General features: G+C 46.5%; 1 protein-coding gene across 1 annotated transcript in view; it reads left to right on the plus strand.

The window, feature by feature from the left end:
- LOC135559615 (lysophosphatidic acid receptor 2-like) overlaps positions 1–14,869 on the plus strand; it is a 36,078-nt gene extending 21,209 nt beyond the window's left edge. Inside the window, exons 2-7 of the mRNA XM_065015687.1 lie at positions 1,262–1,727; positions 1,994–2,103; positions 4,255–4,341; positions 4,470–4,797; positions 9,168–9,433; positions 13,845–14,869. Coding sequence (XP_064871759.1) covers positions 1,502–1,727; positions 1,994–2,103; positions 4,255–4,341; positions 4,470–4,797; positions 9,168–9,433; positions 13,845–13,943 — 1,116 coding nt within the window. The 5' untranslated portion in view covers positions 1,262–1,501 and the 3' untranslated portion in view covers positions 13,944–14,869. The remainder of the gene's footprint in view (positions 1–1,261; positions 1,728–1,993; positions 2,104–4,254; positions 4,342–4,469; positions 4,798–9,167; positions 9,434–13,844) is intronic.
- Positions 14,870–15,219: the final 350 nt, after the last annotated feature.

The following is a 15,219-nucleotide window of genomic DNA, read 5'->3' on the forward strand; positions in this document are numbered from 1 at the left end:
CAGTTTAAGTGATCGTCTGCACAGTGCAGACACTCCTCTGAGTGGCTGTGGATTAAGATGTCTGCTACGTAATGGCCGGGTGATTATGTCAGGAGAAGGTTAGTTAGTGGTCGTGGTTTAGATACCTGGTGCTTTAGAGAGGGACAGCTGTACTTCCATTCTGTTTAGGAGTCAGACAGGGAGACTGGTGGGAGGGACCTCGAGGCCAGACGACCATCTCTTAGTACACGGCTCACACACCACAAACACTCCCTCTGCATTCCTCTGTTTCTGACTCCAACTCAGCTATTTAACACCCCCCCAATCCTTCATGTTTTCATTACCTTTCAGTCTCTTCCATTCCTCTCCTGTATACATCTAATCTTCCCTCTCTCGTTTCCACTCTTCCGCTTTCAATCTCTTTCTGTTTCCCTCTCTCCCCCTCTGTCTGGCAGTCGTAGAGCGCGGCACCAAGGCTGTGTGTGTGTTGCTGTGTGTTTGGATTCAGATTAGGTTACACTGTTGGATTGTGTAATTGTGAGGTGTGTCTCTCTGCTCCAGAAAGCTGCTCTGTTGTTTCTTTTGTTAGGAGGAGAGTCGAGCCGAGGGAGGGACTAGTTATGTTACTAAATCACTAGCTTCAGTCCACTAACCTGCTAGAATGAAGACATCACTACATTGGTAATAACTCCCCGGGTTCAGTAAAGACTACACAGATCATACTCTGGGGTAGAAGGCATGTTGTTGTTATCTAAACCCCAGCAGGCAGCCTGGTTTACAGTCAACACTGCAGAGGGATGCTGGTTCATCAGTGTTAACCTCAGGACCAGAACAACCTGCTGTAGAGGTGTTTGTTACAGGGAGGATGTTAACTTCAGGACCAGGAACATCTCTAGACCCTAGTTGAAGGCTCTGAAGGAAAGTCTCTAGAAACTAGTTGAAGGCTCTGAAGGAAAGTCTATAGACCCTAGTTGAAGGCTCTGAAGGAAAGTCTCTAGAAACTAGTTGAAGGCTCTGAAGGAAAGTCTATACACCTGAGTTGAAGGCTCTGAAGGAAAGTCTATAGACCCTAGTTGAAGGCTCTGAAGGAAAGTCTATAGACCCTAGTTGAGGGCTCTAAAGGAAAGTCTATAGACCCTAGTTGAAGGCTCTGAAGGAAAGTCTATAGACCCTAGTTGAGGGCTCTGAAGGAAAAACTCCTAACACTAGTCATAATTAAAATAGAGAGTGTGTGTGTCTTCAGCTATGTTGTTACATGTTTTTCTTCTCTTTCCCCCAACAGACCAAAGAGAAGGGACAACGTCTCAGCCCCACACGATTGGAGGAGATAGACGTCAATCAAACTGGACGCCGTCCATTCCCTCCCACCCCTCATGGCGAGACCACCCCCAACCCACCAATAGGGCGAGTCCCATCCACACGAACCCCCGCCACCACTCATCCGTCCGGACAATCCAATTGGTCCCCCTCACTCCACTTAACTCCTGCCCACTCTACGCTCCACCCCATCTGATTGGTCAAGATGGACAAGTTGACAGACGATGTCCCCGGGTGCTACTACAACCGTACAGTGCAGTTCTTCTACGAACATAGTGGCAAGAACATCAGTGCCCACTGGCGTCCTCGGGACTACGTGGTGGTGAGCCTGGGCATGGGTGTGTCTGTCATCGTCATCCTGGCCAACATCCTGGTCATGGTGGCCATCTTCATCAACCGACGTTTCCACTTCCCTATCTACTATCTGCTAGGTAGGGTGTATGTGTGTGTCTGTCAATTAGCAGCTGCTCCCACTAATTTACCAAATTTACCAGAATTTTCAGAAGTTTTGGTCATTTTTAAATCTACAAAATTTGGTAGATTATACTTTCAATACATTTAGTCATATTTATGTCATTTTCTTTATATCTGTGAAAATTCCCTAAAATCCAGGAGTTAACTGGTACATTTTAGAAAGTTACCAGTAATATTACCCCCCTTAGCAACCCTACTAATGTCCTTGTCGACTATCCCCTAGGCAACCTGGCGGCAGCAGACCTGTTCTCAGGTATCGCCTACCTGCACCTGATGTTCCACACTGGGCCCTGGACCATCAAGCTGTCCAAGAACCAGTGGTTTGTACGCCAGGTAGGAGAGTCCAACACACACCCTAACTAACCCTGGACCATCAATCTGGCCCGAGAACCAGTGGTTTGTACGCCAGGTAGGAGAGTCCCACACACACCCTAACTAACCCTGGACCATCAATCTGGCCCAAGAACTAATGGCCAGTAAGCCAGGTAGGAGAGTCCAACACACACCCTAACTAACCCTGGACCATCAATCTGGCCCAAGAACCAATGGCCAGTAAGCCAGGTGCACAAGACAAGTTCTTCCCATAGGATTAGTTCATGCAGAAATGGACTGGCCAAAGGGCAGTTTCTCTTCCACATAATTAGCATTACTTATCTAGTGATGAGGTCCTTGAGGAAAAAATGGGCCGGCATGTCAGAAAAGCCTGGGCTGATTACTGATCCATGGTCCGTCCCTGAGTTGATGCTTGCTAGGGCCCATTAATCCACATTTTTTTCTTTCAAACTGGGAAAACTTTTCCTGTCAAAGTACTGTAGGTTTGTGTGATTTATGCTTACTAAGCTATTATAAGCAAAAGGCCCACATAGTTGAAATGGCTGGACCCGCTGTGGTCGAGGAACCCGGCACACATGTACAGTCGTGGCCAAATGTTTTGAGAATGACTCAAATATTAATTTTCACGGAGTCTGCTGTCTCATTTTGTATGATGGCAATTTGCATATACTCCAGAATGTTATGAAGAGTGATCAGATGAATTGTAATTATTTGCAAATCCCTCTTTGCCATGCAAATGAACTGAATCCCCCCAAAAACATTTCCACTGCATTTCAGCCCTGCCACAAAATGACCAGCTGTCATGTCAGTGATTCTCTCGTTAACACAGGTGTGAGTGTTGACAAGGCTGGAGATCACTCTGTCATGCTGATTGAGTTTGAATAACAGACTGGAAGCTTCAAAGGAGGGTGGTGCTTGGAATCATTGTTCTTCCTCTGTCAACCATGGTTACCTGCAAGGAAACACGTGCCGTCATCATTGCTTTGCACAAAAAGGGCTTCACAGGCAAGGAGATTGCTGCCAGTAAGATTGCATCTAAATCAACCATTTATCAGATCATCAAGAACTTCAAGGAGAGCAGTTCAATTGTTGTGAAGAAGGCTTCAGGGTGCCCAAGAAAGTCCAGCAAGCGCCAGGACCGTCTCCTAAAGTTGATTCAGCTGTGGGATCGGGGCACCATCAGTACAGAGCCTGCTCAGGAATGGCAACAGGCAGGTGTGAGTGCATCTGCACGCACAGTGAGGCAAAGGCTGTTGGAGGATGGCCTGGTGTCAAGAAGGGCAGCAAAGAAGCCACTTCTCTCCAGGAAAAACATCAGGGACAGACTGATATTCTGCAAAAGGTATAGGGATTGGACTGCTGAGGACTGGGGTAAAGTCATTTTCTCTGATGAATCCCCTTTCCGATTGTTAGGGGCATCCGGAAAAAAGCTTGTCCGGAGAAGACAAGGTGAGCGCTACCATCAGTCCTGTGTCATGCCAACAGTAAAGCATCCTGAGACAATTCATGTGTGGGGTTGCTTCTAAGCCAAGGGAGTGGGCTCACTCACAATTTTGCCTAAGAACACAGCCATGAATAAAGAATAAAGAATCCTCCAGGAGCAACTTCTCCTAACCATCCAGGAACAGTTTGGTGACGAACAATGCCTTTTCCAGCATAGTGCACCTTGCCATAAGGCAAAAGTGATAACTAAGTGGCTCGGGAACAAAACATTGATATTTTGGGTCCATGGCCATGAAACTCCCAGACCTTAATCCCATTGAGAACTTGTGGTCAATCCTCAAGAGGCAAATAAAAACTCACAAATTCTGACAAACTCCAAGAAAACATCCTGCCATCAGTCAGGATGTGACCCAGAAGTTAATTGACAGCATGCCAGGGCGGATTGCAGAGGTCTTGAAAAAGAAGGGTCAACACTGCAAATATTGACTCTTTGCATCAACTTCATGTAATTGTCAATAAAAGCCTTTGACACTCAAAACTTTTGGCCACGACTGTACAGCCAAGTTTACCAGTCAGCGTGGGTTGTACTCCACCCTCTGGTCTTCTGACTCTCCATCTCTCCTACCTTTCCTGTCTCCTTTCAACTGTCCTGTCTCAGTCAATATGTTAAAAACCCTTCAAATATAGATGAATTATTCCTCCCTCCAGACCCTGATCGACTCCAGTCTGACAGCATCGGTGTTGAACCTCCTGGCCATCGCCTTGGAGCGCCACCAGACCATCTTCACCATGCAGGTGTGTGTGTGTGTGTGTGTGTGTGTGTGTGTGTGTGTGTGTGTGTGTGTGTGTTGATATTACAGTAGAGTGGTCAGGAGAAAGCGGTTTCCATCTGTTATGGACTAATAAAGTATATATCATCTCAGCTCCACAGTAAGATGACCAACCGCCGCGTGGTGCTGCTCATCGCCCTTATCTGGGGCCTAGCCATCTTCATGGGCCTGGTTCCCACCATGGGCTGGCACTGTGTGTGTGACCTGGAAAACTGTTCCACCATGGCCCCCATGTACAAACGCTCCTACCTGGTGTTCTGGGCTGTGCTCAACCTGTTCACCTTCTCTCTCATGGTGGCTGCCTACACCAGGATCTTTGTGTATGTCAGACACAAGAGCCAGAGGATGTCTCAGCACACCAGCCAGATACGACACAAGGAGACTGTGTTCAACCTGATGAAGACGGTTTCTATGATCCTGGGTGAGGAAGGCCTGGACAACTATATATATATATCATATATATACATACACACACATACAGTTGAAGTTTACATACACCTTAGCCAAATATATTTAAACTCCGTTTTTCACAATTCCTGACATTTAGTCCCAGTAAAAATTCCCTGTCTTAGGTCCCTAAAATGTCAGAATAATAGTAGAGAGAATGATTTATTTCAGCTTTTATTTCTTTCATCACATTCCCAGTGGGTCAGAAGTTTACATGCACTCAATTAGTATTTGGTAGCATTGCCTTTAAATTGTTTAACTTGGGTCAAACGTTTATTTTTATTTCACCTTTATTTAACCAGGTTGAGAACAACTTAGGTTAGTGTACTTAGGTAGGTTAGTGTATGATAGATAGGCCAGTTGAGAATGAGTTCTCATTTACAACTGTGACCTGGGCAATATAAAGCAAAGCAGTGCGACACAAACAACAAACAACAACACAGAGTTACACATGGAATAAACAAACATACAGTCAATAACACAATAGAAAAGTCTATATGCAGTGTGCAAACGAGGTAAGATTCGGGAGGTAAAGGCAATAAATAGGCCATTGTGGCAAAATAATTACAATTTAGCAATTTAACACTGGAGTGATAGATGTGCAGAAGATATACTGGTGTGCATAGGAGCAAACAATTATGAAGTAGTTGGATGGGCTATTTACAGATGGGCTATATGCAGTGATCTGTGAACTGCTCTGACAACTGGTGCTCAAAGTTAGAGAGCGAGATCTGAGTCTCCAGCTTCAGTGATTTTTGCAATTCGTTCCAGTATTTGGCAGCAGAGAACTGGAAGGAAATGCGGCCAAACGAGGAATTGGCTTTGGTTTTTTGTTTAATCAGATCAGAGGACATTTCTCCAAAAAGTACGATCTTTGTCCCCATGTGCAGTTGCAAACTGTAGTTTGGCTTTTTTATGGTGGTTTTAGAGCAGTGGTTTCTTGCTTGCTTAGCGGCCTTTCAGGTTATGTCGATATAGGACCCGTTTTACTGTGGATATAGATACTTTTGTACCTGTTTCCTCCAGCATCTTCACAAGGTCTTTTGCTGTTGTTCTGGGATTGATTTGCACTTTTCGCACCAAAGTACGTTAATATCTAGGAGACACCAGAGTTGGTGAGTTAGTTCATCTCTAGGAGACAGAACGCGTCTCCTTCCTGAGCGGTATGACAGCTGCGTGGTCCCATGGTGTTTATACTTGAGTATTATTGTTTGTAAAGATGAACATGGTACCTTCAGGCGTTTGGAAATTGCTCCCAAGGATGAACCAGACTTGTGGAGGTCTTTTTTTCTGAGGTCTTGGCTGATTTCTTTTTATTTCCCCATGATGTCAAGAAAATAGGCACTGCGTTTGAAGGTAGGCCTTGAAATACATCCACAGGTACACCTCCAATTGACTCAAATTATGTCAATTAGCCTATCAGAAGCTTCTAAAGCCATGACATCATTTTCTGGAATTTTTCAAGCTTTTTAAAAGCACAATAAACTTAGTGTGTGTAAACTTCTGACCCACTGGAATTGTGATACAGTGAATTATAAGTGAAATAATCTGTCAGTAAACAATCATTGGAAAAATGACTTGTGTCATGTGTCAAAGTAGATGTCCTAACCGACTTGCCCAAACTATAGTATGTTAAGAAATTTGTGGAGTGGTTGAATAAACGAGTTTTAATGACTCCGACCTAAGTGTATGTAAACTTCTGACTTCAACTGTTTATACATATACACACACACACACTCTCTCTCTCCGGCATTCAGGCACCTCTCTGGCTTGTCCGAACTCGTTTAACCAGACACTCTACTTCCACCCCCACATCCCTCACTCTCTCCCTCCCTTCCTCCTTCCTTCCTTCCTTCCTTCTCCTCTTTCCTGCTTCTCTCCCAAGATTCTGCTCCAGCATTTTTAACTTCTGATTAAATTCCTCTGGAAGGAATTTGACGTCTCTGTTTCTCACATATAGGCTCATACAATCCTTGAATTTCTGGTTGTCTCTCTTTCTGGCATAGCAAGTGTGAGTGAGAGAGGCTGTGTGTGTACTCTCTGGCATGGTAAGTGTGAGAGGCTGTGTGTGTACTCTCTGGCATGGTAAGTGTGAGTGAGGGAGGCTGTGTGTGTACTCTCTCTGCCATGGTAAGTGAGAGTGAGAGAGGCTGTGTGTGCTCTTTCTGGCATGGTAAGTGTGAGTGAGGGAGGCTGTGTGTACTCTCTCTGCCATGGTAAGTGTGAGTGAGGGAGGCTGTGTGTGTACTCTCTGGCATGGTAAGTGTGAGTGAGGGAGGCTGTGTGTGTACTCTCTCTGCCATGGTAAGTGAGAGTGAGAGAGGCTGTGTGTGCTCTTTCTGGCATGGTAAGTGTGAGTGAGGGAGGCTGTGTGTACTCTCTCTGCCATGGTAAGTGTGAGTGAGGGAGGCTGTGTGTGTACTCTCTCTGCCATGGTAAGTGAGAGTGAGAGAGGCTGTGTGTGCTCTTTCTGGCATGGTGAGTGTGAGTGAGAGAGGCTGTGTGTGTACTCTCTGGCATGGTAAGTGTGAGTGAGGGAGGCTGTGTGTGTACTCTCTGCCATGGTAAGTGTGAGTGAGGGAGGCTGTGTGTGTACTCTCTGCCATGGTAAGTGTGAGTGAGGGAGGCTGTGTGTGTACTCTCTCTGCCATGGTAAGTGAGAGTGAGAGAGGCTGTGTGTGCTCTTTCTGGCATGGTGAGTGTGAGTGAGAGAGGCTGTGTGTGTACTCTCTGGCATGGTAAGTGTGAGTGAGAGAGGCTGTGTGTGTACTCTTTCTGCTAGGTTTAGGGTTAGATATTAGGGGTTAGGTTTAGGGTTAGATGTTAGGTTTAGGGTTAGATGTTAGGGTTAGGTTTAGGGTTAGATATTAGGGGTTAGGTTTAGGGTTAGATGTTAGGTTTAGGGTTAGATGTTAGGGTTAGATGTTAGGGTTAGATGTTAGGGTTAGGTTTAGGGTTAGATATTAGGGTTTAGGGTTAGATGTTAGGGTTAGATGTTAGGGTTAGGTTTAGGGTTAGATATTAGGGGTTAGGTTTAGGGTTAGGGTTAGATGTTAGGGTTAGATGTTAGGGTTACGTTTAGGGTTAGATGTTAGGGTTAGATGTTAGGTTTAGGGTTAGATATTAGGGGTTAGGTTTAGGGTTAGATATTAGGGGTTAGGTTTAGGGTTAGATATTAGAGGTTAGGGTTAGGGGTCAGGTTTAGGGTTAGATGTTAGGGTTAGGTATTAGGGGTTAGGTTTAGGGTTAGGTTTAGGGTTAGGGGTCAGGTTTAGGGTTAGGTATTAAGGTTTAGGGTTAGATGTTAGGGGTTAGGTTTAGGGTTAGATGTTAGGTTTAGGGTTAGATGTTAGGTTTAGGGTTAGATGTTAGGGTTAGATGTTAGGTTTAGGGTTAGATGTTAGGGTTAGGGTTAGATGTTAGGGTTAGATGTTAGGGAAAATAGGATTTTGAATGGGAATCAATTGTTTGGTCGCCACAAGGATAGTAAAACAAAAAATGTGAGTGAGGAATGTCTGTGCATGTCCTGACAGGGAACAGCATAGTTAAACCACCACGACACAAATACACTCCTCCATTTCAACCTCCCCTTCTCTCTGTCACTGTGTGTGTGTGTGTCTGTGTACAGTATGAATTCCTGAAGGGTGAAATTGTGTAATTGAATATTATCATAATGAAATCAGATCTGTCCGACCAACCCCAAGCCACACACCGACAGTGGATACTGACTCTGTGTGTGTACAGTATTCACTGACCAGCTGACATTTTACAATTGTCTCTCTCCTCCTCTCTCTTCCCTCTCCTCCTCTCTCCTCCCTCTCCTCCTCTCCTCTCTCCTCCCTCCCCCCCTCTCCTCTCCTCCCTCTCCTCCTCTCTCCTCCCTCTCCTCTCTCCCTCTCCTCCCCCCCCCTCTCCTCTCCTCCTCTCCCCTCCCTCCCCCTCCCCTCCCCCCCTCCTCTCCTCCCTCTCCTCCTCTCTCCTCCCTCTCCTCCTCTCCTCTCTCCTCCCTCCCCCTCTCCTCTCCTCCCTCTCCTCCTCTCTCCTCCCTCCCCTCTCCCCTCCCCCCTCTCCCTCCCCCCCCCCCCCCCCTCTCCCCACTCCCCCCTCTCCCCCCCCTCCTCCCCCCCTCTCCCCTCTCCCCCCCTCCCTCTCCCCCTCCCCCTCTCTCCTCCCCCTCTCCTCCTCCCCCTCTCTCCTCCCCCCCTCTCCTCCTCTCCCCCCTCCCCCCCCTCTCCTCCTCTCTCCTCCCCCTCTCCTCCTCTCTCCTCCCCCTCTCCTCCCCCCTCTCCCCCTCTCTCCTCCTCTCTCCCCCCCTCTCCTCCCTCCCCCTCCCCTCTCCTCCAGGTTGTTTTGTGATCTGCTGGACCCCGGGCCTGGTGTTGTTGATGTTGGATGGTCTGGGCTGTGAATCTTGCCAGGTGCTGCGTTATGAGAAGTACTGTCTGGTCCTGGCTGAGTGTAACTCCCTGGTCAACCCCATCATCTACAGCTTCAGAGACACGGACATGTTACAGACCTTCAAGCGGATCCTCTGCTGCCTGTGTCGCCGTGGCGACGCCGGCCGCAAAGACACGCTGTCCGGCATGCGCTGCAACACCCTGGAGCAAGAGGTACTCTCCGAGAGCAACGGCAACAATCACCACGACGACGACAACAAACATATAAGTCCCCACGGCGACCACTCGGACACAGACGATTAGACGAGGACAGTAGACACATATAGGTGACAGACGTACGATGACGACGTAACAAGCAGTTACACCGTAACAATGTCAACACTGACAGGGTGCTATAGTAACTTTCATCACCATGCCCAGACAACTAGCTAACAGTCCTGTGACAACAATGTAACTACACTGTCACAATGACATAAACTACAACCTAACAACAACGTTATGGCCTCCAAACTATACCATAGCAACCACCATGCACTGACACACCTTAACAACATCAACCACTGTAACCACTACAACTTAACAAAACATTTAAAAAATAACTACACTGGATAAAAGACCACTTAAGTGACTACTACCATGTAACAAAATACCATGGCAACACCTACAACAACGACAACGTAACAAAATACCACGACAACACCTAGAATAACGACAACGTTACACAATACCACAACAACACCTACAACAACGACAACGTAACAAAATACCACGACAACACCTAGAATAACGACAACGTTACACAATACCACAACAACACCTACAACAACAACAACATAACAAAATACCATGACAACACCTACAACAACGACAACGTAACAAAATACCACAACAACACCTAGAATAACGACAACGTTACACAATACCACTAAAACACCTACAACAACGACAACGTAACACAATACCACAACAACACCTACAACAACGACAACATAACACAATACCACAACAACACCTACAACAACAGAATTACAGTGGAACATGTACCACAACAATGTCACAAAATAGCCCTACAACAACCAGGCCTCGACGACAACCACCTCCTGATTCAGAGAGGGTTGGGTTAAATGTGGAAGACACATTTCAGTAGGAGGCATTCGGTTGTACAACTGACGAGGTATCTCCCTTTACAAGCAGACAGAGAATATGGCCTATATGAGTGTTTGTAGCATCGTTGTTATAATACTGTAACATAGCAGCCCCGTGTGTCTCTGTCCTCATCCATATAGAACCATATGAATAGTTAATCATGTAGATATTATTGTTTGGAAACTAAACGGTAGCTGTCTGGAGAAGTGACTGCGTGTTGTTAGAAACCGGAGCCTACGTGCTGTTTGTAAAAAGAGACCTGATCAAACATAACGTTGTGAATGGGTTGAGAGTGATGGGGCTGATTTCTCTCCTCTGTTAACATGGTGCCGTGCAGCTTCTAACACAGAGTGATGGGGCTGATTTCTCTCCTCTGTTAACATGGTGCCGTGCAGCTTCTAACACAGATGTCTCAATCTGTGTGTCTAGAGAGAAAGAGACGTTCTACATCGCCAAGACTTGAATGAGTCCGGTTGAGTAAGACCAGCCCCCCGCGGTCAATGTTTTGGTCTTCAGCTGGGTCCATACTGGACTCTGATAATGCAACTGTTTTCCATACAGACCTTCTATATAGTGACAATGTCTCTGGAACGTTGTTGGAACGTTGTAGGAAGGCTGTCTGCCAACCCCTGGACAGCCTGGTGGGATGTGAACCAGATGTTAAAGTGGTTCAAACAGGTCTGACTAGTTGTCATGTTTCCTGTGACCTGTAGCTATGGCATGTACACACACACACACACACACACACACACACACACACACACACAAACAAACACACGGCTGACTCATCACTGTGTCGTTGCTCTCTGTGTGGAGACACAGGAGTGTGTGTGTGTGTGTGTGTGTGTGTGTGTGTTTACAGTACCCCACACAAACACCAGTTAAACGTTTACACATCCTGTCAGTGATGTCACTAATGGAGAACAAACGGCACAATTACAGGCAGGGGCGGAAACATTTCAGTGTCGCACGCTATTCTGCACTAACTCTGGTGTGACAGTGAAATATGTTCCCCTCGTACTTACCCTACCCCACCCATGACACGGACTGTCATTTTGTTTTACACACACACACACACACACACACACACACACACACACACACACACACAGTAAAGTGTAATATACATTAGCGCCCCCCAGTGGTCAAGTGGAATCAAGTCGTCCTCTTCTACAGTCCTGGGCCACGTCCCAATTGTCTCTTCTTCCTCCCAAAGTGTGCACTCGTTCACTTCCCTTCACTGATTTGAAAGGAAATGACTGGTATAAGAAATATGGTGGGAACTCCCTCCAGCCCTCCACCAACCCAATGCTGTCAGATGTGTGGAATGTCATGAACCAGTGAACCCTTAAGGAGAGATCATTGGGACGTACCCCAACTCTCTCCCTCTCTGACTGTCTGTCCATCTGTGTCTCTCTGACTGTAGTGAACGGGTGCACCCTTAAGGAGAGATCATTGGGACGTACCCCAACTCTCACCATTACTGGCTGAAATCATCTCTGTAAAGGGAAAATGTTCATAACTGAGAAACTATAAAAGGGAAATGCTGGTAATTAATATTCTAAATATTTAGATTTTTTATATAAATATGCCTGTTAATATGCATTATTTTCATAAGCACGTATGAAAACATATTTTTCCCAGATTGTAAAATAAAACAATACTCCATTTAACAGAGAAACTGTTTTTTCTCTTTCATTTAAAAATCTGTTTCTGTTTTTTAGTTTTATTTTTGTACCAAAAAATCTCTGAAAATAAAACCAGAAAAATGAAAATATTCCTTATCTGTGCCTGTCTGCCTGATCGCTTGGTTATGCCTGGCGGCATCGTGGTGCTGGGTGCGGCCATCGCTTGATCATGTCTGTCTTTTATGATGCTGCCAGGAACGAGAATTAGGACACAAACTAGAAGCTAAACATGTTAGTCATTTAGCAGACGCTCTTATCCACAGCCACTTACAGGAGCATCCGGGTTAAAGTGCCTTGCTCAAGGGCACGTTGACATTCTTCACCTAGTCGTCTCGGTTACTGGCCCAACACGCTTCACCGCTTGGCTACCCACCACCCACAGAAATGGCTCAATAAATAGGTTGTGGGTTATAGTTGGGTTTCATTTAGGTTATAGCTTGGTTGTATTGTGTCCTTATTGTGTTTCCTATCTGTATGTCAGCTGTGATCCAGCTTATTGCTGTGCTTGTCATGGAGAGGAGCAGGGAGGATATCTGTACGTGCTGTGATCCAGCTTATTGCTGTGCTTGTCATGGAGAGGAGCAGGGAGGATATCTGTACGTGCTGTGATCCAGCTTATTGCTGTGCTTGTCATGGAGAGGAGCAGGGAGGATATCTGTACGTGCTGTGATCCAGCTTATTGCTGTGCTTGTCATGGAGAGGAGCAGGGAGGATATCTGTACGTGCTGTGATCCAGCTTATTGCTGTGCTTGTCATGGAGAGGAGCAGAGATGAAGCTACTGAACACCTCTGAAAGACACCACACTGTATTTCTCTGTTTCTTCATTTCTCTCTCTATCTCTCTCTCCGATGGCTGGACCTTACTAACTCTCTCTTTCTCCTTTCATCCCCTCTCTCCTCGTCCTCCACCTAATCCCCTTCACCCTGCCTCTCCATCCCTCTCTTTCTCCTTTCATCCCCTCTCCTCATCCCCTTCACCCTGCCTCTCCATCCCTCTCTTTCTCCTTTCATCCCCTCTCCTCGTCCCCTTCACCCTGCCTCTCCATCCCTCTCTTTCTCCTTTCATCCCTCTCCTCGTCCCCTTCATCCTGCCTCTCCATCCCTCTTTCTCCTTTCATCCCCTCCTGTCATCCCTTCACCCTGCCTCTCCATCCCTCTCTTTCTCCTTTCATCCCCTCTCCTCGTCCCCTTCACCCTGCCTCTCCATCCCTCTCTTTCTCCTTTCATCCCCTCTCCTCGTCCCCTTCACCCTGCCTCTCCATCCTTCTCTTTCTCCTTTCATCCCCTCCTCGTCCCCTTCACCCTGCCTCTCCATCCCTCTCTTTCTCCTTTCATCCCCTCTCCTCGTCCCTTCACCCTGCCTCTCCATCCCTCTCTTTCTCCTTTCATCCCCTCTCCTCGTCCCCTTCACCCTGCCTCTCCATCCCTCTCTTTCTCCTTTCATCCCCTCTCCTCGTCCCCTTCACCCTGCCTCTCCATCCCTCTCTTTCTCCTTTCATCCCCTCTCCTCGTCCCCTTCACCCTGCCTCTCCATCCCTCTCTTTCTCCTTTCATCCTCTCTCCTCGTCCCCTTCACCCTGCCTCTCCATCCCTCTCTTTCTCCTTTCATCCCCTCTCCTCGTCCCCTTCACCCTGCCTCTCCATCCCTCTCTCCTCGTCCCCTTCACCCTGCCTCTCCATCCCTCTATTTCTCCTTTCATCCTCTCTCCTCGTCCCCTCCACCCTGCCTCTCCATCCCTCTCTTTCTCCTTTCATCCTCTCTCCTCGTCCCCTTCATCCTCCCTCTCCAGCCATATGAGAATGGTGATGCGGAGCTGGTGGAGAAGACCAGGGGAGCTCCTCTCATCCTGAAGGGAACAAAGGACATGATGACGTCCACAGAGAGCTGACACGAGCATGCGCACACACACACACACACACACACACACAGTGTGTGATTATTTTGGAGTTTCTGAATAATGCTAAATGTTTTTATTGTATAATGTGATGTTTAGTTGTATTGATGTAAAATGTTGTTTGTATGATACTGTATGTTACAGAAAACATGACTACAGTTACCTACAGGCACTGACGTTTCTGTTTGAAACAACTTTATTGACATTGTCCCATATACACTCCTCAGATATGTGATGACATGTGGTCTACCTGAGCAGTCAGCTCAGTAGAAAAGTCATCATTACAATCAGAACTGAATATTTATGACTTTTTATTTTTAATTTGACATTTTATTTATGCATTTTTTGTTGTTGATCTTACGAGAATAGTCTGCGCTGAGTGTGTACAGTGAGGGGAGAGGTGTGTGTGGAGAGGTTGGAGAGGTGTGTATACAGTGAGGGGAGGTGTGTGTGCAGAGGTTGGAGAGGTGTGTGTGTGTACTGCATAACATGTTAGGTGAGTTTTAAGAAGGGGGGGGTATTTGTAAAGACATTTTACTGATATTAAATGTATTGTTAGGTTCTGAACAGAGTAAAAACTCAAACGGACGACTAGTAAAAACACAGAGTTTATTCACCGCACTGAAAGCCTCGGCTGCAAGCACATTTTACACATGATCAAACAGGCATTTATACATCAGGGTGTATCTTCTCTGATCTGCCATCTGTTGCCCAATACTGCCTACATGTTGCATGTTGTCTTGGCCTTCCAGCCGTCTGCCAGCCGTCCCTCTTATCTGTCTAGCTGTCTAGAGAATGAAGGAATAGACTATAGGCCAGTCTGTATTGTAGACTGATGTGTTCTGGTTGTTTCTGTGACCTCACAATCAGTTTCATGGTCAGAAATGATGGAAACCGTTTCTATTAAAGAACCTACAACACTTCTGACTGTCTGTCCATCTGTCTCTCTGTTACTGTCTGCCCATCTGTCTCTCTGTTACTGTCTGTCCATCTGTCTCTCTGTTACTGTCTGTCCATCTGTTTATCTGTTACTGTCTGTCCATCTGTCTCTCTGTTACTGTCTGTCCATCTGTCTCTCTGTTACTGTCTGTCCATCTGTCTCTCTGTTACTGTCTGTCCATCTGTCTCTCTGTTACTGTCTGTCCATCCATCTGTCTCTTTCTGACTCTGTCCACATCTGTCTCTCTCTGACTCAGTCCACCTGTCTCTGACTGTCTCAGTCCTGACTGTCTGTCCACCTGTGTCTCTCTGACTGTCCACCTGTGTCTCT

This window comes from Oncorhynchus nerka, unplaced genomic scaffold, assembly GCF_034236695.1.
Source record: "Oncorhynchus nerka isolate Pitt River unplaced genomic scaffold, Oner_Uvic_2.0 unplaced_scaffold_1344, whole genome shotgun sequence".
In the NCBI taxonomy this organism is placed as follows: domain Eukaryota; kingdom Metazoa; phylum Chordata; class Actinopteri; order Salmoniformes; family Salmonidae; genus Oncorhynchus; species Oncorhynchus nerka.